This window comes from Hyperolius riggenbachi, chromosome 4 (assembly GCF_040937935.1).
Source record: "Hyperolius riggenbachi isolate aHypRig1 chromosome 4, aHypRig1.pri, whole genome shotgun sequence".
NCBI lineage: Eukaryota > Metazoa > Chordata > Amphibia > Anura > Hyperoliidae > Hyperolius > Hyperolius riggenbachi.
This window is the reverse complement of record NC_090649.1, coordinates 390,569,674-390,592,931: the sequence shown is the minus strand read 5'-3', so window position 1 is coordinate 390,592,931 and position 23,258 is coordinate 390,569,674. Positions and strand designations below refer to the sequence as shown.

Below are 23,258 nucleotides of genomic sequence, written 5' to 3'. Positions count from 1 at the left end.
TGTCAAAGGAAGACAGTCTGGCTATAGATAACAATTATATAACAGTGATTAACACATTAGTCACCACAGTAATCAAGAACATCATAGAGAGAGCTAAAGTACTTTTTTTCCATCGTCAATTCCTGAAATATGCTAGCATGATCAGATAGCATAATATGGGGCTCACGCACACAACAGCAAATTTCAAACTTTCACTGTTCTAATTTTGACTTGCATATCTGTTTACTCCGAAAGACATGGAGATCATTCCATATTTTTTACGTGAAAATGTTGATGAGCAGGGCAGTGATATTACTCGTGAATGTCAGTTTCCATCTTGATACAACTGAATCCCAGCCATTTTTTAATGGAAAACTACTCTACTACTCCTATATGGACCTATAGAATACTTCACTTTTTGGTGTTGTCTTTGTTGCTTCCTGGATGAGATACCCTGTGTTCTTAAGGTACTACATGAGGCCAGTCACTCCTAGGAAAACTTACCATTGCTTACCACCCTTTGGAGATCATGGCTATCGATGTTGTTCAATAGAGTTCCTGAGCATCATCAATGGATTTTGTAACTCAGTCAAGAATGATGTATTTCAAAACTTATTTTCTTCTGTTCTGGAATTTTTTCCACCGAGGAGAAGAGGTGATATACACCAGGTGTACTCAACAACCCGTTGGCCTGAACACTAAATGGCACCTCAGTTTGCTCATGTGACTATTCTTTTGTGGGGATCTTAACAATAGTGTTGTTGTCTGTGCCAGTGACTTAACATATTATAATGTATTGTTTCTATGATTGTATTGATCTTATTTAATTGGAATTCTTGTAATTCTATGTGGATACTTGTGGCTTATCCCCACTCCCATGTACTGGACAGTTCTGGTCCCAGATGTTGGTGGGGCTAGATGTACAAGTATTGGGCAGTTCTGGCCCAGGATATGGGGGGGCTAAATGTATTTAGACATGTTCTGTGTTAGTTACTGTCAGCCATGACTGAGGATCAGTGTAATCCGCAACATGTCGGTTTGCCAGTCTGTTGGATGTATGCTTTGAAGAAGAATTTAGGTTTGCCAGTCTGTTGGATGTATGCTTTGAAGAAGAATTTAGGTTTGCCAGTCCGTTGGATGTATGCTTTGAAGAAGAATTTAGGTTTGCCAGTCCGTTGGATGTATGCTTTGAAGAAGAATTTAGGTTTGCCAGTCCGTTGGATGTATGCTTTGAAGAAGAATTTAGTTTGCTTTTTAGCTGAATTGGAATTAAGCTGATACTCTTTTTTTCTCAACTGCTCAACTGCATAGTCTATCCTGATCCAGCTCCGCCTTTTGGCTTGGATAGGGGTTGAGCAGTATTATTATTATTATTTAGTATTTATATAGTATATAGAGCAGTATCTTGGCTTTTGTACATTGTTGTGGAATTTACTTTGACCATGATGTATTGCTGTGGTAGAAACTTTGTGGTGACTACCTCATTTTCATAGTAAAGTGTTGTTTTATGTTTAGTTTCGGCAGTTGGTCAGTTAGTTGACTTTTTGCTTTTTCCGCTGTGGGTGAAGTAATAGTTTAAAACCACTTATAAGTTTACTCAGAAACCATTAAGTGTATAAGATTTGCTTTTTCTTGCAACTGTAATGCACAGTCCTGTACAGTATAGTTACATAGAGCATGGAACAATCATCTAATGCATTGGGGGAAGTTAGGAAGTGGACAAATACTTCTCCACACCTCTGTAACTGAGGATTCACAACTCTGGACACATCAGTGGCGTAGCAATAGGGGGTGCAGAGGTAGCAACCGAATCGGAGCCCTTTGGCAAGAGGGGCCCCAAGGGGCCCACACCTCAAATAGAGTATTAGCGCTTTATTGGTCCTGTGCTCATAATATTCATTTCTATAGTTGATTTGAATAGTAGTGATCATTAACACACTGTTCCCCATCCCCTTCTTGCACCCCTGACAATGTGGTTGTCCTTGATTGTTTTTTTAGTGTGTCGTATCAATTGTTATCTATAGCATGCTTGGGGGGCCCCAATGCTAAACTTGCACTGGGGCCCACGGCTTCTAAGCTACGCCACTGGACAGCATAATCATATAGGGCAAGGGGCATGCTGGGCTATCAGGGCTGTCATGGGGCCCTTGCCTGCAGTTTCCATAGCACAGAATCAAGACAAGACAAGACAAATAACATTTATATTGCGCTTTTCTCCTGGCGGACTCAAAGCGCCAGAGCTGCAGCCACTAGGACGCGCTCTATAGGCAGTAGCAGTGTTAGGGAGACTTGCCTAAGGTCTCCTACTGAATAGGTGCTGGCTTACTGAACAGGCAGAGCCGAGATTCGAACCCTTGTCTCCTGTGTCAGAGGCAGAGCCCTTAACCATTACACCTTCCAGCCACTGGATTTAAAAAAGAAGATTCATATGAAAGCTGCCAGCCAGTTCAGTACACACCTACTTTAATATTTCAAATTCTGATCCACTATATTTATCCTAAAATGTACAGTATCCCTTATCTTGTTTTACCTTAGTGTCTATAAAGGAAAAAAGCAGTCAGGAGTTATGTGACAAGAAAAAAACTTGGACTACTGTGCTGGAAAGATGTGCTCTTCCTATAGATCTCTTTGGTCTTTTATATCTGTTGAGTGATGTCCTGCTCTTAGTACATGTAGAGGTTCTCATCACTAGGCAACCTCTATATAGCTATATTCTACAAGACACCCGTATGAATGTCAAAATCAAAACACAGACAATTACTGTATATGGTGCAGTCATATATTCTAAAGCAAGGTGTGCCTATTTGTTTGTAATCATTGGTTACCATTCTATGAATCTACAAGAATGTGGTACGACTACATTTTCAGTTTTTCACGAGAATTGTGTTTACCTTTATCGCATAAGCAAAGGTGACATGTCCTCCAGCTGAGGTGGGTCCTAAAAAATTCTAGCAACACATGCTGGACAATGATGTATAACTTTATTCATGAAAAGTGTGCTAAAGGACACATTGCTTGTTCCCCTGGTAACCAGCTAGATTCCAGCTGCCATTTTTATTGTTTAGGCTGCAAATGTGCAAATGAACCAAGGCTTTGGACTGGCTACTGCAATAAAAATGTTTCCTATAGAACACATCATATATAAAGTCCATGGGCTTGATTCACAAAGCGGTGCTAACTGTTAGCACGCCTGTGAAAACCCTCTTAGCACGTCTAAACGAGCTTTTCGCGTGCAAAACTTTATGCGCGCACTGCACAGAGCGCAGGGCGCTCCGTGCGAAGTGCCCATTAAAGCCTATGGGACTTAGTGCGCATAGGACTTTGCGCGCGCAAAACTTTGCGCACGCAAAGTTAGCTCGCGATCTGATTGAGAAATCCGGTGCTAACCTACTTAGCACCCTGGTTAGCACGTCTAAAGACTAAGTAGGTTAGCACCGCTTTGTGAATCAAGCCCCATATGTCAGAGGCCAATGACTGCATAATCATTACACCAAACCTGTCATTTCATAGAGCAACCAGGATAGGGCAGAGGGTTGATGTACCAGTATCAGGCTCAGGGGCCTCAGGGTGTCCTTAAAAGTAGTATTGAGACAACTGTCCCTTGATTGGATATGGTGATTGGTGAATGGCAAATAATTCCAGCTTGCATGCAGATTTAATGCAACTTAGCATTGTGCCAATAGAGTTCTAAACTGCATACAATTTGTGTTAAATTTGCATGCAAGCTGGAATTTGATTTGGGTCGGGTACTGTAGCACTGCATGGCGAGAGTGCTATCCACTACAACACTGTGCCACCCATATCTGTACAAATGTTGATTAGCTTAAATGATCACCACTTATACAAATGCCAGTCACCATTTTAAAAAAGTAGCAGTCAGCACAATCGTCACTTACAGATCACCAACTAGCATTCACCACCTTGATTGTGGCAAGCACCATTGGATGTTCTGGACCATAGTGAAAAACAGTGGGGGGTTTACAAATACTGTTTGCCAATTTTGCCATAGATCACAGCTGAAAAGAGGCATTCCACAACGCATTAAATAAAAGTATCCCGAATACATGTCAGATATTGGGCTCGATTCACAAAGCCGTGATAACCCAGTTAAAGACTTTAGGCGTGATAACCGTTTTATCATGCCTAAACTCAGTTTAGGCATGATAAGTTTAGGCATGATAAGTTATGATAAGTTTAGATAAGTTTAGATCGCGCACAAAGTCTCGCACGCAAAGCAGCGCCATTAAACTCTATGCAACGTGCACCAGACTTTGCTAGCGCAAAACTTTTGATCAGCTGTGCACTGCGGTGCTAACCCAGTTGGTGCTTAAACTTATCACGCCTAAAAACTTATCACACCTAAACTTTTCGTGCCTAAACTTATCACACCTAAACTTATCACACCTAAACGTATCATGCCTAAACTGAGTTTAGGCGTGATAAAGGGCTTTTCACTAGCGTGCTAACTGTTAGCACCGCTTTGTGAATCAGGCCCATTGTATTTCATTTAGAAACACCTCACTTACAATATGCTTTCTGCTTCTTCTATCCCTTCTTCTACACACATGGGCGGCGCTTCCATAGAGGCAAAGGGGGCAATTTCCCCAGGGCCTCCGAGCCTGTAGGAGTTCCCCAAGGTGTCTACCCCAACTTACATTTGCTCCTAGGGGACCCTACAATGGAGCAATGAAAAACTGACAGAGGAGCTCATCTGTAAGGCAAGACAGCACACTGCCAAAGACATTGCAGGGGCCCCGAGGGCACAGTTGTGATCTGGGGGGTGGCGGTAGCCAGCTAATGCCGTTTTTTTGTTGGAGGGCCCCAGGTTAATCTTGCTTGGGGGCCCCATTGCTAATAGAACTGGCCCTGTCGACCTTTGAAATGTAACCTACAAGAAGGTGTTTCTATACTTCTTGCTGCGCTAACAAAAATAGCCAAGATTAACAAGTTATCCCAGGCAGAGTCTATTGTTCCTTTAAGTGACTCCCTCATCTTTAGTTAATCAGTTAGATGATTAGATGTTAGTTTAGTTAGTCAGTCCAGATGTTTGTCTCTCCACTCTCATTTTCAGGCATTAGTCACAGTCTGGCTATAGTCGGATTGTCAACACTATAAAGAGGTTTTCCTGCTGATAGCTCTAGGACAGAACAAAAATACTGATACAAATTACACTTTTGAATTTTTGCTTTAATTGTATATAGCCTCAATGTAAATCAATGGGCCACATAATGCTACTTTATCAGCAAGAAGTAACATTCCGGGCTGGCAATACATTATGACAGCTCTTATTTGCTGGCGCTGCACAGGTTGGTGATCAGACCTGGGTTGTTCTCTTCTCTCCTCCAGCTGTCATTTTTTTGAGGTACAGTGATGCGAGACTGTGTGCTGTGGGGAATCACTTTGCAATCTATCATCGTCCACTAGTGTTGGTACCAGGATCCTGCGGCTCCAACGCTTCCTGGATATGTGCATATCTGACCAGTCTAGCAGTGATCAGTGATATCTCGTAAGTCTGTTTGCAATCGTGTGTGTATGGTGGAGGATCACATCATATCTGATTGAAGCGATGGAAGCAGAGCCGGGACAAGGTCCTCCAGCACCCAAGGCTGAGACACCAAAGTGCGCCCCTCCATCCCTCCCACCCCAGCTGTCACACAATGATTGCTATTAGACTAAGAGCCCCCCCCCCCCCCCACACACACACACACACAATACAATACAATACAATACAATAACATTTCTATAGCGCTTTTCTCCCATAGGACTCAGAGCGCTTAGGCTCTCTCAGATTCAGTAATTAGTAGGATGAAGTATTCACACAACAAAAGTTATATTTCTGCAAATGCCAGACTGAACAGGTGGGTTTTCAGTCTGGATTTAAACACATCCAGGGATGGGGCTGTCCTGATCTGTTGAGGTAAGGAGTTCCAAAACGTAGGTGCAGCATGACAGAAGGCTCTGGGACCAAAAGTTTCCAAGTGGACTCTGGGTATGACTAGATTATTAGAACCTGTGGATCTGAGAATGCGGGGATTGCTACGCAGCTGTAACATATCTTTCAAGTATCCAGGGCCTAGATTATTCAGGGATTTAAATGTCAGTAGGCCGATCTTGAATAGGACCCTCCATTCTATAGGTAGCCAGTGAAGGGAATGCAGGACTGGCATTATGTGGCAGTGACGGGGTTGGTTGGTTAGCAGTCTGGCAGCAGTATTCTGTATCAGCTGTAGGCGGTACAAGACCTTTTTTGGAAGGCCAGTGTAGAGAGCATTGCAGTAGTCCAGTCGGGATGTGATGAAGGCGTGGACTAAGGTTGGCAGATCTTCTGGGGGTATGAGGTGCTTGATTTTTGCAAAGTTCTTCAGGTGAAAATAGGATGATTTCACCACAGCAGAGATTTAAGTTCTGAAGTTTAAATCCCCATCAATTAGAACTCCCAGGCTACGCACATGATCAGAGCTGCGTAGATCCGTGCCTCCTATTCCCAGTGGTGAAGACTGCAAGTTAAGTTGTTTTGTTATCATGCTCTGCCCTCCAATCAGAAGGACTTCAGTTTTGTCTGCATTTAGTTTCAGCCAGTTGTCATTCATCCATTGCTGTAGTTCACGTAAGCAGGCGTTTATAGTTAGAGTTGGGTCTGTCACACCAGGCTTGAAGGAAAGATATAGTTGGGTGTCGTTTGCATAGCAGTGGTATGTCAGGCCATGTTTTTGGATTAGTTTTCCCAACGGTAGCATGTAAATCGTGAAAAGCAGGGGAGAGAGGATTGAGCCCTGGGGCACCCCATACTTAAGTGTTACAGGGGTGGACAGGAAGGGCCCCATAGACACTTTGTGGGTTCTGCCACTCAAGAAGGATTGGAACCACTGAAGTACTATGCCATCAATGCCGCAGTATTCCTGTAGCCTGTTTATCAAGATGTCATGGTCAACTGTGTCAAAGGCTGCAGAAAGGTCTAGCAGTATGAGGATCGAGCACTCTCCTCTGTCTCTTGCCATGAGCAGGTGGTTGCATATTTGGATGAGGGCAGTTTCAGTGCTGTGGTGTTTCCTGAAGCCAGACTGGAATGGGTCATAACTGTTATTTTGTAGGATTCTGGCTTCTAGCTGGAGGTATACAGCTTTTTCAATTAGCTTGCCCAGAAAGGGGAGGTTAGAGACAGGTCTGTAGCTGGTCATTGCATCTGGGTCCAGGGAGGGTTTTTTGAGGAGAGGCCTGATGATTGCTTCCTTCAGTAAAGCAGGAAATATCCCTGATTGTAAGGAACAGTTAACAATTTTGAGGAATACCGGTACGAACAGGTCGGGGCAGTTCAACATGAACTGTGTTGGGCCAGGATCCAGGTCACAGGTAGTTAGGCGGACGTGAAGGAGGATGCTTGATGTGACTTCTTCATCAATTTCTTTGAAGTTTGACCAAGGTGTTACGTTGTCTCTGCTAATGGTCTTCGGCGCTATATTAGGCTCAGATGCTGTAAGTTGGATGGCGGACCTTATAGCGGAGACTTTGTCTGTGAAGAAATGGGCAAATTGGTCACAGAGGTCCTTTGAAGACTCGATATTAAGTTTTTGACATGCTGGGTTGCAGAGTTTTTCCACTGTGCGGAACAGTTGGGCTGGTTTGTTAACTGCATTTGCAATCTCTTGTGATAGAAAGGATGATTTTTTTCCCGTGATTACCTTTTGGTAGCTCTTCAAGTGGAAGATTAAGGCATGTTTGTCTTCTGGGGACTGAGATTTGCGCCACAGCCTCTCAAGTTTTCGGCCTTGTCTTTTCAGCTCTTTTATAGCGTTATCAAACCACTGTGCATGATGGTGTGGAGTAAGATATTTGGTGCGCAGAGGAGCAATGGTCTCAAAGGTGGAGGACACACATTTGTTGTATTTAAACACCAGAGTATCAGGGTTCAAGCTGGAGTCAGTCAATTCATTAAAGCTAAGGTTATCTCGGATATGTTGAGGTGTTAGCCCTTTTAAGCGGCGATATTTTATTTGATTCTTGACCTGGTGTTTGACGGCTGGTATTGAGAGGGAGAAGTGGATAGTGTGATGGTCTGACCAGGCAACAGGATTAATTTCCACATTGGCTATTGACAGCCCAGTATGGAATATAAGGTCCAGAGTGTGACCTTTCCTGTGAGTAGCAGAGCTGATTGATTGGAGGAAGCCCAGTTCATGTAAGGCACGAGGTAGCTCTTTTCCAAATTGTGAAAAGGAGTCGTCCACCCATGTATTGAAATCTCCAAGAACAATCCATCTGGGGTGTTCCAGTGTTAGGTTGCATAGGAGGTCTACAAGTTCCTCAAGGAAGTCTGAGTATTTTTCTGGTGGGCGGTAGATCAGCAATATGTTAATGTTTTCCTCAGCTGAAAGTTGCACCCCCAAGCATTCAAACGAGTTGGTAGGACCTACAGTAAGTGGTCTGATTTTCAAAGCTGATCTAAAGCAAAGTGCAACCCCTCCTCCCCTGCGTTCTTTCCTGTTGCAGTATATCACGGAATAGTTTGTTGGCACAGCTGCCTCCAGGGTGGGGCCAACAGGTTCAGAAAGCCAGGTTTCAGTCAGGCAGGCCAGATCAGAAGACTCTATTAGATCATGTATGATTGCTGTTTTGTTGTTTATTGATCTGACGTTGCAGAGGACAGCCTTGATGGGGCTACCCTGGGAGCTGAGGTCTGAGTTTGAGGACTCCAGGAGGGAACAGTTATCTGGCTTGCAGTCACTGCCATGCATCTATTTTTCTTATTTCTCTCTGCTTCATACACAATAGGGGAATGATAGCTGAATGAGTTGTGCACTCCCCTCCTACACTGCGCCCTGAGGCTGGAGTCTCTCTCGGCTCTGCCTCGGCCCGGCCATGGATGGAAGCTTGCATATGAACTTCAAACAGACTTTTTATGGCTGTGCGTTGGAACATCCCTACAAACACAGAGCCCTGTGTACCCCTCAAACACTCTTCCAGCCTCCTATTTAGGAATCACCCACTAATAGCCCTAGTGTGAATGGGCCCTTACAGTTGTCCTGCATAAGGTACCTGCAAGTCATTTTGTCATAGAACAGACCTTTTTCTGTGCTTTTGTGGAACCTTTACTAATGGTTTACAGCTCCACTTTGGAATCTAGCACATGGTCAACTTCAGTATATTTGGGGAAATGGGCACAATCTTAGTAATAATTACATGAAAATAGGCACTATAAACAATACTTTTTAGATTATGTGTTTTGATAGCTTTATGTCAAATATCTGGAAATCGCTTTACACAAGTTTAACATTCCAGAATAACAAAGCCGGAAACTCAGCCAAGCGATAATCTCGAGCTGCTGAGAACTCCTTTCCGATGCTTGCGATGTGAGAATTCACAACTAGATTTATGCAAATGAACTGCTAAACCCATTGATTCATTCCGCCTCACACCCATATTAATACGGATTATTCTGACAGCTTCGAGCTTCCACCTAATGCAGAAAATATTTCTACATACCGAATGACTGCATGAGCCATGCCAGCCGGAACCATGCCAAGAAATGATAGTATGTTTTATTCTCCATGTTATGAAAATACCGATACTGATGTTAACAGGCAATTATATCAGGAATTCATTCTGATCTCTCTTCACACATACAAATAAGTGAACATACCACCTGTGTCCTGACCACAGCAGGATACTCAAGCAGCCATTTTGAAAAGGGCTTAAAGCAGACCTGAACTCAGAATGTCCTCTATGCTCTAAAAGATATGCAACAGCATAATAATCTTTAAAGAAAAACATTTCTTTGTTGCAGCTGATACAAATCCTAACACAAATCTATACTGTTTCTACTTCCTTATTCATGGAAGCAAACATATTGTTAACATCCTGTGCTTTCAAATGAGCTTATCTGCCATCTCTGCCACGGCAGTCATGTGACGGGGAGATCAAATTAGAACTTGTGATTAGACACAAATGAGGGGGCATTAAACAGGATAAACTCTCTAAATACATACAGGGTGCATTTCTCTACGGTTTCCTTCTGTCCTGTGCAATAGTTAAGGTCCACTTGAATAAAGAGGCTCTGCAAGATCTCAGGAATTTCCATTACCAATTAACCCTACTACTCCTGGCTCATTTCCCCAAAGTCCCAAAACCCTAAAAAGTTATTCAACATCCTTAAATGCTTAGTATGCCCCAACCTACCCCACCTCTCTCCCCAACCAACTGCTTATCATCTGAATGTTGTGTATTGTATTGATAAAACGAATAATCTGCAACAGTTTCAATGCGCAAAACAGCCTGGCTCTTCTATCTCTCGCTGGAAATGTTTGCATATAATTAAGGCGCCAGGAAATTTGGGCGCAGGGTGAAGCCGAAAAAGGCTCACCCTGCTCCTGCTCATCCAGGCCACCGTGGGCTGTGAGGAAATACGTAATTTGGCTGCCAGCTGAATTAGGATGTTTTTATTGTAATTTGGGCTCCATGAAGAATTTACTGACCGAGTGCTGCTATAGCCGTAATTCCAACTACGGCCTATGGGGGCGCCTGGTGCGTCCACATTTCCTGCACCGTTTTTTCCGAACTAACTGTAAACTCCTCTACAAAGGCTTTTCTTCACAAACTGAAGAAAGACTTTCCTATCTCACTGCTAAATCCCACCTCAAAGCCTGTGCTGTAGACTTCATTTTGTGCCGTGTCATTCTCTAGCTCTGATCATCACTCAGTATCTCCATATCATCTATTTTCTATATATCCCTGTGGTGTTCTACTTTATTCAAGCAACCATAAACCAGCTAATCAAAAAAATGAATGGCTCTGGATCACTGCTGACCTTACACCAGGCATAGATACAGAAATGTTTATGGAACATGTGTGTCACCTAGTCCTATCTCCTTGCATGATGTCCTTCAGGCTTGGTTCTGCACCCACCATTCCACGGAAACCACCCTCACCAAAGTCAACAAATCTTTCTATGACCTTTGAACTAGTGGATCTTTTTTTGGTATTTTAGGCTTTCATGTCTCAAGGTGGCAATTTTCAAGTCCTGCATTTCCTCAGTCAGAGCATTCTTTCCCTGTCTCTTACACCCTTGCTAAATCATCCCAACAAAAGAGTCAGATGGTATTTGAACCCTTTCTCTTTTCTGTATACCCTCACAGTTATGAACAATGAATACGCTCTTTTGCCTTTCAGTACCATTTCCATGTACATGATACCCAGATCTCAGCTCCGGCCTTTCAGAGTTCTCAAGGTAAACAAGAGTAAAGCACTTGCTATCTTTTTCACTTTCCACCTTTCCACCAACCATCCAGCAATAGCAGAAAAGACACAGCACCCTGATAACCTCCACGCCTCTAGCCCATTGCCTGGAGAAAATATTTTACTCTAAACTCTTATTCAGATGAATTCATGAAATACCTTTTATTGTTTTTATCTAAAAATATATCTCTCAGCCACTCCTTCATTGCACATGATAGTACTAAAACATACCTCCCAACTTTTTAAGATAAGAAAGAGGGATACTTTAAGAGACGCCTCTGCTACACTTCTAATCATGCCCAACCACACCACTGGCCATGCATATCACATACTCAGTTAAATATATTTTTGAGTAGAAAAATACATATATTTACACAGATCTGCACATCAGTCCTAAAAGAGGGATAAATGAGGAAGAAAGGGGGACAGAGGGATTTGGTTCCCAAAGAAGGACTGCTAAAATGCTTTTGTGCATACTCGTCATATCCCATCTTAAAGGGAATGTGAGAGGGATATGGAGGCTGGCATGTTTATTTCCCTTTAAATAGTGCACATTGTCTGGCTGTCTTGCTGATCCTCTGCCTCTAATTTAAAGCCATAGACCCTAAACAAGCATACAGATCAGATGTCTATGACAAATCTGACAAGATTATCCACATGCTTGTTTCAGGTGTGTGATTGATTGAGACCTTTCTGACCAGAAAGATCAGCGGGACAGCCAGGCAACTGGTATGGTTTAAAAGGAAATGAACATAGCAGCTTCCTTAGGTCTCACCACTCGGGTTCCTTTTAAATACCAGAATATCCTACTGCATAGCCTATACACAAACAGGCACCCCCCTCATCTCAACTTGGCTGCTTCTCTCACTTCTCTTATTCCTCTGATGGTTCTCTTCAGCACCAATCCCATAACTGGTCATCATTTTATCAGAGAATCTACTTCAAGCTCCTAACTAGGGATGGTGGGAATTCAACTGAACCACTTTCAAGCTGCATACATTTGCATAATCCTGTATCAACTAGGTATTATTTGCATCTCATTGACATACTGTACCTTCCCTCATTGATTTCCTGACACCATCTTAAAGTTAAGTTACTCTTCACTTTAGATAAGTGTATAATCTGACATGCTTCCGGTCATGTTTGGTTCCTTCTGTACATGTTGCAAAAGGACTTGTTTGCCCTAGGGTTTATATGTTTATATAGCCCACTCACCTACTGTGTATTCACTTCTGTTATACACGGTATATGGTACTATGTATAGCACTACTGAAGATGGTGGTATAATAATAAAATTAATAATGATTCCCATTGCCCAGCCCCAGCACATGCTCCCTATTGTAAGCAAATATGTGTTTTGGTTAGAGACCACTGGACCAGACGCTCTGGATGAACCTGGTGAACCATCATTTTCTGAATCCATTATATTTTGCGCACTTAACCCCTAGACTGCCAGCTATTTTTTTTTACAAAATTTACACGCTAGAGCCAGCTGTTTGTATTGTGGTTAGTAAATGTCTTGGCCAAATCTATGTGTACCAAAGTACAAATTAGTCAGTAGGATCATTTATTAAGGTGAAAATACATTTGAGATGATTGATAATTTTGCTAATTATTATGATACAGAATGATACTAGTTATTATGAAGATCTATTGTAAAATGGACTAATGCAGTAAAAGCATTTCACTGGACCATATTCAAGCTGCACACATTCAGGGCTGGATTTAGGCCTAGGCCACCTAGGCCATGGCCTAGGGCACCACAGGAGGAAAGGCACCAAAGCAGCAGGCTAAACTGGCGCAGCATTTGCAAGCTTGCAAATGCTGCAAAGCAGGGAGATCAGGAGAGTGCCTGATCTCCCTGCTGCCAGCCACCTGTGCAATGGCCACCTTGCTCTCTGTGCACATTTGCATTGTGGTGGACAGCTACGAACTTGGGCAGCATTGGAGAGGAAGAGGAAACTTCTACTCTGGAGATGAGTGGAGAAATGAGTGACACAGATGGCTGCTGCAGTGTGAAGGCGAGCTGGCTACCTATACTGAAAGGTGGGGGGTTGGGAAAGGAGGGATTAAGGGAGTCATCTGGCTACCTATACTGTAGGGAAAGTGGGGAGGAGTCATCTGGTTACATATACTAGAGGGAAGGGGGGAAGGGTCATCTGGCTACCTATACTGGAGGGAAAGGGGAGGAGTCATCTGGTTACCTATACTTGGAGGGTCATCAGGCTACCTATACTACAGGGAAGAGGGGAGGAGTCATCTCGCTACCTATACTGAAGCGGGGTGGCTGGTGACAGTGGCCTAGGGCGGTAAAGAGTACAAATCCGGCCCTGCACGCATTTGTAGTAACATTTGCATATTTCTGCATCAACTTAGAAAAATTAGCTTATTTCTAATAAAGAAGGAAGTTGGCACTGAGCCGAAACGTTGTACTTTACTTTACTTTAGGCGTACGTGGCAAAGGAATATGGGGACAAAAAAAAAGCCGATAGACATCTGCTGCAGGTGGAAATAGTTTTGCATTAAAAAGCTTTTAGACATCCGATGCATATGGATGCGAAAACACAAAACACATATAGAAATCGGTGACAGTCTAAGGGTTAATACAGAAAATAGAAAATACAAGGCAATGGCTTCCAAACATTTTCAAGCCACTACACACCACAATGACATTTCAGATGTTTGTGACATGTAGCATGATGCATAAGTAGAAACCATAACATTGACACAATATTAAGTAGTAGGTATATTTACTTCCTCATAGTTTTCTGGCTTTGTTGGGCTGGCTGACAACACTGACTGATTGGCTTTGCTGTATTGGCTGTCTGGCCAGCAATGAGCTGGCTCTGCCCTGATGATGGTGCTGGCTTTCACTGGCTGTAAAGCCTGGTACACACATAAGAGTTTTATTGCTCAAAACCATTCCTAAAGAGCAGTTTAGGTGGCAGTTTTGGATGAAAATATTACAGAATAAGTGTTCATTTCCTGGCTAAGCACTATACTTCTCTATGGAGAGGGAAGAGAAGCCACAAGAGGGCAGGATCATGCTGTGGGAACTTCCTTTAACATCTTGAGCCCCAGGGGTTTATACCCCCCTAGTGACCAGGCCATTTTTTACAATTCAGCACTTCACAACTTTAACTATTTATTGCTCGGTTATACAACTTAGCATCCAAATTAATTTTACCTCCCTTTCTTCCCACAAATAGAGCTTTATTTTTATGGTATTTGATTGCTGCTGCTGCTGCTGTTTTTAATTTTTATTTTATTAATGAAAAAAGAAGGTAATTTTGAAAAAAACCACACACAGATAAGATAATTGGCTTCCCCTAAATTGGCCCTAGACTACGACACAAACACTACACTACACGATACATACATAGACATATGCCTATGGTAGGGATCAGATTGTGAGCTCCTCAGAGGGACAGTTAAGTGACAAGACTATACTCTGTACAGAGCTGTTTTAAGCCTCATACACACGCTCAACAGCGGTCTGTTAAGCAGCACAAGTTGAAACAAACAAAAAAAGTTGTTTGCTATTGTTCAAACAACTGGACGTCAAACTTATGCTGGGAATACACGGCCTGAGCCATTTAGATGGCTTGGTAGATAATTTCCAACATGTCAGATCTCCCCGATCATTTCCGTGCTCGATTCTGCATTGAGGACCATGGAAAAAGATAAGAAAAATGAGTGGAAGATAAGAGAATCGCCTGCGGAAACATGCAGAGATAACTCATACATCACCATCAGGAAACGCAGCTTACTTAGAATAGAGAGGAACACAGAGTGAATACAGATATAACAATGCCATAGAGATCATCATCAAACTTTACAGACAGTGACATCTTGTGGTTGTTTTACTATACTGCAGTTTAGGTAATAATCCTGTTGATACTTCCATCAGATACATTGCTATACATTACCTTCTCCCTGCGCACGCATCTTCTCCATTCACCTTAACAATAACAATAACAATAATACTTTTATAGCGCTTTTCTCCCTGGGGACTCAAAGTGCTGTGACCCTGCATTATGCAGTCTCAAAGGCTAGGGAAAAGAGGTGAGTTTTTAGCCTTTTTTTTAAAGCTGTCCAGAGAAGGAGCCTCTCGTACTGATTGTGGAAGTGAGTTCCATAGAGTAGGGGCTGCATAGGAAAAGGCTGAGCACCAAATGTTAGGTGTATCCTGGGAATAACCAGCTTCATCTTGTTGGCAGAGCGGAGGGTGTGTGGAGGGGCATAAAGTTCCAATAGATCCGCTATGTATTTGGGTTCCATATGGTTTAGAGCCTTGAATGTCAACAGGCAGATCTTAAAATTGATTCTCCATTTTACTGGCAACCAGTGAAGAGTTTGCAGTACTGGGGTGGTATGTGAGCTGCGGGGGGTATTGGCTAGGAGTCTGGCTGCAGCATTCTGTACTAGCTGTAAGGGGCGCAGAATCTTATCTGTAGATCCGATGAACAGGGCGTTGCAGTAGTCTAGGCGGGAGGATACAAATGCATGAACCAGGGCAGGTAGGTCTTCAGCTGGGATAAGGTGTTTGATTTTCGCTATATTTCTTAGATGGAAGAAGTAAAACTTGACGACAGCTGATACCTGCTGTCTGAGTTTTAGATTTCCATCCAGGATCACCCCAAGGTTTCGCACAGAGTCTTTATACTGTACAGTATCTCCCCCAATTGCTAGTTTGAGGTGGTGAGCGTTTTGAACTTTATCCATCATGTGTGGACCACCTACTACCAACACCTCTGTTTTGTCAGAGTTCAGCCTCAGCCAGCTGGTACTGGGTAAGTAGAGTGTTGGGGTCCATTTGACTGTGGAGCAGATTTGTAAAATCCAGGTTGGCAGTTACCTCTCCGGTGTTAATTTATTCAGGGGACGGATTTTGATTGTTTCTTTAGGGTTCTGCTTGATAGGGTGATGTTCAATAGTAAACTGTATTATGTGATGGTCTGAGCACACCACTGGGGTTACTGTTATGTTACTAATGTCCATTCCAAGGTGGAACAGTAAGTCTAGGGTATGCCCTCCTCTGTGGGTAGCAGATTTTACAACTTGTGTGAAGCCTAGTCCACCCATGAGATTCTGGTTAGTTTGCAAGTACTGTGCACTGCGTGCAGCTTGCTAATTACCATGCAGAGATTCAAGCCACATGGTGAATTAGAATAAGGCACATGTATGATTTTTTCAGCCTTCGGATCACTTTGATCAAATTGGCCCAAGCAGGTTTTGCCCTCAAAATGCATGTTCAATAAACAGTTTTGGGCAATTTATTGATCAACATAGCAATGAGACATGTTTTAAAATGTTTGTTGAGTGGGCTGGAGAAGGAGCAGCTGGAAAAAAAAATTACCACATAGCTTTGTACTGTATCAGGCAGTACAATTCTGGCAATTTGATTGATGCTTGATAAGAATTTTATTGACATTTAATGAAGATCAAGTGAACAAAATGGTAGAATGAATCCCTACTAACTGAATGTTATTGACTAGTATACAACTGATAAAAAAAGAAGTGTAGTATAGCCTTTTCGGGACCGGCCACCTACCCCCCCTTAAGGACCAGGCATTTTGCGCGGGAAGGGGGTGCGCGCGTTTGGGGGGGTCAGGCGGCCGGATCCCGTGTGTGGCTGGCTAGAGTGGTGTCCCCCATGTTGGCCTGTGCCTCCCCCTTCTGCCCGCAGCCTTCACTTACCTTCCAGGCTCCAGCGATGAGCCGCACGGGACCCTCTTCTCCGGCCGGCATCTCCGTTCTGTCTGACGAGCAGTTCCGGGTCGCGGCTTGATGACGTCATCAAGCCGGGACCCGGCGCTGACGTCAGATGAAGCGGAGATGCCGGCCAGAGCGGAGGGGGGCGCCGATCATCGCTGGAACGGCAGGGAGGTGAGTGGATCCTCTTCTTTCCCCCCCTGCCGCCGCAGCTGTCAAACAGATCACTACGATCCGACGGCGATCGTAGTGATCGTGTGATCAGCAGCCATACGCGATGGCTGCTGATCACTCGGGGGAGATGTCGGCTGTCATATGACAGCTTAATCTCCCCCTCCGGGTGCGCACGATCGCGTCGGGAGCGGAAATTGCGGGCCGGCGTAGATCCTACGCCGCATCAGGCTAGAACAGCCACAAGTGCGGCGTAGGATCTCATTCACATGGTCCCGAAAAGGATAGTAAGGCAAGCTCAATCATATAATAGGTTAGTGTGGGATTGCAAAATATAACATGAGTAGAGATGGGCTGAACCTCCGATTTTCGGTTCGCGAACCTCCCGCGAACGTTCGGTTTGCGTGAACTTTCGCGAACCGCAATAGACTTTAATGGGGAGGCGAACTTTGAAAACTAGAAAAATGTATGCTGGCCACAAAAGTGATGGAAAAGATGTTTCAAGGGGTCTAACATCTGAGTTTTTGCATGGATGAGTGGGATAGACGCCAAAGGTCCCAGGGAAAAAATCTGGATTTGACGCAAAGCAGCGTTTTAAGGGCAGAAATCACATTGAATGCTAAATTGCAGGCCTAAAGTGCTTTAAAACATCTTGCATGTGTATACATCAATCAGGGAGTGTAATTAGAGTACTGCTTCACACTGACACACCAAACTCACTGTGTAACGCACCTCAAACAGCTGTTTGCGTTGTGACGGCCATGCTGGACTGGTGCGCACCATGGTGAGAGTGTAGGCCGTGGTGGTTTTCAAGCCCATATGGTCGCCGGGCTAGGGTAGCTCAATGATAGAACAACAGTGACTGTCCAGCTGATCAAATTTGGTCTGTCCACAATGAAGCAATGACCTTATTATCTTTGGTGTGCCACCCCCAAGACACTCATATAGCCGGCGGTCATTGCTTCATTGTGATATACAAGCTCAATAAAGAGCATGATTTCTTGAACATACGGTGTACTGATATACCGGATTGCCACAATATCAAGCACCTGACTTTTGAAGACCGGTTATGACAAGTAATGAAAATATCACCTAGGAGAAAACTCAGGAGAAAAAGTGAATTACATATGGGCCTGTGTTTGGTAATCTAGCCCATAGCTCCTAACTGGCCCTCTTTTGGAGGGATAGTCCCCCTTTGGGAACCCTGGAACTACTGCCACAAACATGAATCAATTTTATTGGAATTCCACGTGAAAGACCAATACAAAGTGGTGTACATGTGAGAAGTGGATCGAAAATCATACATCATTCCAAACATTTTTTACAAATAAATAACTGCAAAGTGGGGTGTGCGTAATTATTCGGCGCCCTGAGTCAATACTTTGTAGAACAACCTTTTGCTGCAATTACAGCTGCCAGTCTTTTAGGGTATGTCTCTACCAGCTTTGCACATCTAGAGACTGAAATCCTTGCCCATTCTTCTTTGCAAAACAGCTCCAGCTCAGTCAGATTAGATGGACAGTGTTTGTGAACAGCAGTTTTCAGATCTTGCCACAGATTCTCGATTGGATTTAGATCTGGACTTTGACTGGGCCATTCTAACACATGGATATGTTTTGTTTTAAACCATTCCATTGTTGCACTGGCTTTATGTTTAGGGTCATTGTCCTGCTGGAAGGTGAACCTCCGCCCCAGTCGCAAGTCTTTTGCGGTCTCCAAGAGGTTTTCTTCCAAGTTTGCCCTGTATTTGGCTCCATCCATCTTCCCATCAACTCTGACCAGCTTCCCTGTCCCTGCTGAAGAGATGCACCCCCAGAGCATGATGCTGCCACCACCATATTTGACAGTGGGGATGGTGTGTTCAGAGTGATGTGCGGTGTTAGTTTTCGGCCATACATAGTGTTTTGCATTTTGGCCAAAAAGTTCCATTTTGGTCTCATCTGACCAGAGCACCTTCTTCCACATGGTTGCTGTGTCCCCCACATGGCTTGTGGCAAACTGCAAACGGGACTTCTTATGCTTTCTGTTAACAATGCCTTTCTTCTTGCCACTCTTCCATAAAGGCCAACTTTGTACAGTGCATGACTAATAGTTGTCCTATGGACAAAGTCTCCCACCTGAGCTGTAGATCTCTGCAGCTCGTCCAGAGTCACCTCTTGACTGCATTTCTGATCAGCGCTCTCCTTGTTCGGCCTGTGAGTTTAGGTGGATGGCCTTGTCTTGGTAGGTTTACAGTTGTGCCATACTCATTCCATTTCTGAATGATCGCTTGAACAGTGCTCCGTGGGATGTTCAAGGCTTTGGAAATCTTTTTGTAGCCTAAGCCTGCTTTAAATTTCTCAATAACGTAATCCCTGACCTGTCTTATGTGTTCTTTGGACTTCACGGTGTTGTTGCTCCCAATATTCTCTTAGACAACCTCTGAGGCCCTCACAGAGCAGCTGTATTTGTACTGACATTAGATTACACACAGGTGCACTCTATTTAGTCATTAGCACTCATCAGGCAATGTCTATAGGCAACTGACTGCACTCAGATCAAAGGGGGCCGAATAATTATGCACACACCACTTTGCAGTTATTTATTTGTAAAAAATGTTTGGAATCATGTATGATTTTCATTCCACTTCTCATGTGTACACCACTTTGTGTTGGTCTTTCATGTGGAAGTCCAATAAAATTGATTCATGTTTGTGGCAGTAATATGACAAAATGTGGAAAACGTCAAGGGGGCTGAATACTTTTGCAACCCACTGTATGTAATTTGTACTGAAAATGGGTTTAAGTGACTCTAAACTTTATTCCTATGCTTTTATTTGATATATCTCTTATTTTCAAAGGTTAAAATGTTAATATGAAGAGAAATGAACCAGGAGAGAAAGGACTAGTGTGGGTTGAATGACAAAACTACATATTGTTCTTATGAAATCGTTACGGTACGCGTGACTGGGGCCATGACGGGGGTGTGGTTAGGGGTGTGGCAATGGCGTGGTTTAAGTGTCCCTCTTTTTTTTCTCAAAAAGTTGGGAGGTATGCTAGCCTCACAATCCATGGTGTGTACATGCCCATATAATGGTACGTGTAGTGCGTGCACATGCTGTAAAGCAGCACAAAGCGCACAGTGTGAGCACACTCCAGTTTACTCCGATGAAGAAACACTGACCCTGACTGAAAGCCATTTTATGTGAGGTTTGTGCTGAACACTTAAAAATCAGGCCCCTGTGGATTCCTAATGCTAGCTGTGGGAACAACATGGAAAAGTTTACACATCATTGCATTCCAATGGATCTGGAGGTGTGTTTAGCCCATAGGGACTACAATGGGTAATTTGCATATTTCAGCAGTGATGCACTGGGAGACATCTTGGAGCTCACTCCAACCTGAATTATCACAAATACTTTTTGTTTTAAGAAAGCAAGCTTTTGTGAATCATGCCATGACAGACATCAGACATTTCATCTATTGTCCTCTGTCTGCAGCTGTCTCATACAGTGAAAGTGTGAATTGGGGGATCTGATACTTTCAAGGCTCTAGGTCAGTTTCTGACTATTTTGGTGCTCCAAGCAAGACACCAAATACCTAATACACAAGAGAGCTTTATGGCCACTTGTTCAAAACTATCGCTTGCAAAAATAGATTTTTATAGTTCTATTTTTAAGAGTTGCTATACTGGTATAACAAAGAGGTGTTTAGAGCTTATTACATTACAGAACACAAATGAGATCATATAAATCCACATAACCCTATTATAGGAAAACTTGTCATGCTGCTTGTCTGGATGCACTGTTACATGATCTCTCAAATATGTCAAATGAGCACCATGTATAGAAATACAGAAAGCACATAGTGCAAGTAAACATGATGTGCAGTCAACCACGGTGATCAACTGATAGCAGGTGACTTTGCAAGTCAAGGTTATTATAGCAAATACAGGTGCTGTACCGCAATTTCTATTGATTACTGCTTATATAATCTCTTTATAATAAAGATATTCTTAAAGTATATGTAGACATGAGGTTATAGCTGATATCTAATGGATTAGTATTAAACCTCGTACACAACGGAAATCCCTGTCTCCCAGCAGGGATCAGTACATGATCCCTTGGGTGACTGAATAGAGCCTCTTCGGTAGAATGGGCCAGTAGAAAGGAGCCTCTTGGGTGAATCTGGCAGCCCACCTGGAGTTTACCAAAAGACACCTGAAGGGCTCTCAGAGAAAAAAAGTTCTCTAGTCTGATAAAACTAAAGGATTGAACTCTTTGGTGTGAATGCCAGGCGTCACGTTTGGAGGAAACCAGGCACTGCTTATCACCAGGCCAATACCATCCCTACAGTGAAGCATGGCGGTGGCAGCATGATGCCGCGGGGATGTTCTTCAGTGGCAGGAACTGGGAGACTAATCAGGATAAAGAAAAAGATGACTGTAGCAATGGCAGAAAACCTGCTCCAGAGCGCTCTTCACATTGGATATTGTAATGCAGATGAAAAAATGCCTGTGCAGCATGATCAAGGTGCACAGTACTTGTGAGGCAACAGTATAGAAACTGCAGGTGCAAATAGAAAAATAGTGTGGTTTTACCTTCATAAAGTGCAAAAGTGCAGCAAGGGACTGGAAGAGTTAATGAGGCTTTGATCAGCATCCTTTGTAGAGGTACAGTTAGCTATGAATAGTGCAGGGAGAGAAGCATCTGATCTGGAAGGCTGTCGGTCTCGAGCGTGGGCGTCTCTAATTAGCGCTACTCATGCCAACTGTGGCTATAAATCAAATCAAAATGGCTCTGCTTTCCTGCTATATATCTTCGTAGCAGGAAATCAGAGCCACAAGGGCGCAGGCTTGGGCTTGAAAAGACATCACAGAAGACTGACTCAGCTATAATCATTCAAAGCTAGACTGAATGCTCAGTAGGAGATTTTATCAGTGCTGATAACAAAAAGACTGACCAGTGAAGGATGAAACAAAGAGTGGGTGTTTACTGTCATGTTCCCACTGATATATATGGTACAATACATGAGGGTGCTTCATCTCTGGTTCTCTTTAAGATCTACAAATTAAATTTAATTTGTTCAATTCTGTATTTTTCTATTACCTTAACTTTAACCAAGCTTTGGTGGATCAGTTTGGAAAAGCAGAGCTAAATATATCTTCTAACAAACTTGGAAAAATGTTAGTCATTCAACTATTTGAATTTTGGATTTAGCTGCCTATCTTCATGCAGTAGTCTGGGGTTGAACATCATTCATAGCCATAGGCACAGTAAACTTATCAGAGATTAATAAATACGAAAATTATATGTTTAACAGTTTGACTCATTATACTAAGAAAACAATCTTGCTAGGGTGGAAGGCAACTACTCCACCTACAGTCAATGGTTGGGTGAAACTAATTAACTCTGCATCATACAACGTATGGAAATAGTGGTTGTCTGGATTTGCGGTTAGTAAATAATATTGAGAGTATTATATTGTTTCCAAGGTAGATACGCTATGTGAGGTTTACTAAGGGAGGGGGGGGGGGGATTTACATTGCAATTGTTTCTTGCATACATTACTTATAATTGCATGGTTGGTGTTGCTATATAGATATATGTACATATGCTGGAATTATTATGTTGCTAACTCAGCTCTTTGCTTTTGTTTTGACAGATATGAGAGCAAAATCCAGTTTAGCGTGAAAGACTGATCTACTGATCTTATATACAAAATGGTGAGTATATAGCTTAGCTGTGTAATAATAACAATGTCACATGATGTGACAGTGTTTTTCTGGTGGCACACAAGATATCCGTGACATGCGTGACCCATAACTCTCTGTGATCACACCCGAAAACCTGTTGACAGATTTTATACTAGTTAAAAACTTGTATAACAAGTGAGATAAATGTAAAAGGTCACAGGTATAAGAAAAGTTTACAGAACCTTATGTCATACTTGGTATATTCAGATATGTGGAAAACAGTCTTGACAACTACAGCTTTGGAGAAACGATGACATAAGGGATTAAAGACCCTATTCAATTAACGTTTTCTCCTGAGTTTTCTCCTTGGTGATATTTTCAAATCTTGTCAATAAAAAAAAGTCTTTAAAACCACCAGCAAGCAGGAAAATACTCAAAATAATTTAGACAGTATTTTTTCACCATCTTGTTGGAATATTTTCTATTGCAAA

At 42.9% G+C, this 23,258-nt stretch overlaps 1 protein-coding gene across 1 annotated transcript in view; it reads left to right on the top strand.

Annotated features, from left to right (window-relative positions):
• LOC137504144 (neuroblast differentiation-associated protein AHNAK-like) overlaps positions 1-23,258 on the top strand; it is a 58,399-nt gene that overhangs the window by 13,222 nt on the left and 21,919 nt on the right. The window contains exon 2 of the mRNA XM_068232170.1: positions 22,737-22,797. Within this exon, the coding sequence (XP_068088271.1) occupies positions 22,795-22,797 (3 nt within the window). The 5' untranslated portion in view covers positions 22,737-22,794. The remainder of the gene's footprint in view (positions 1-22,736; positions 22,798-23,258) is intronic.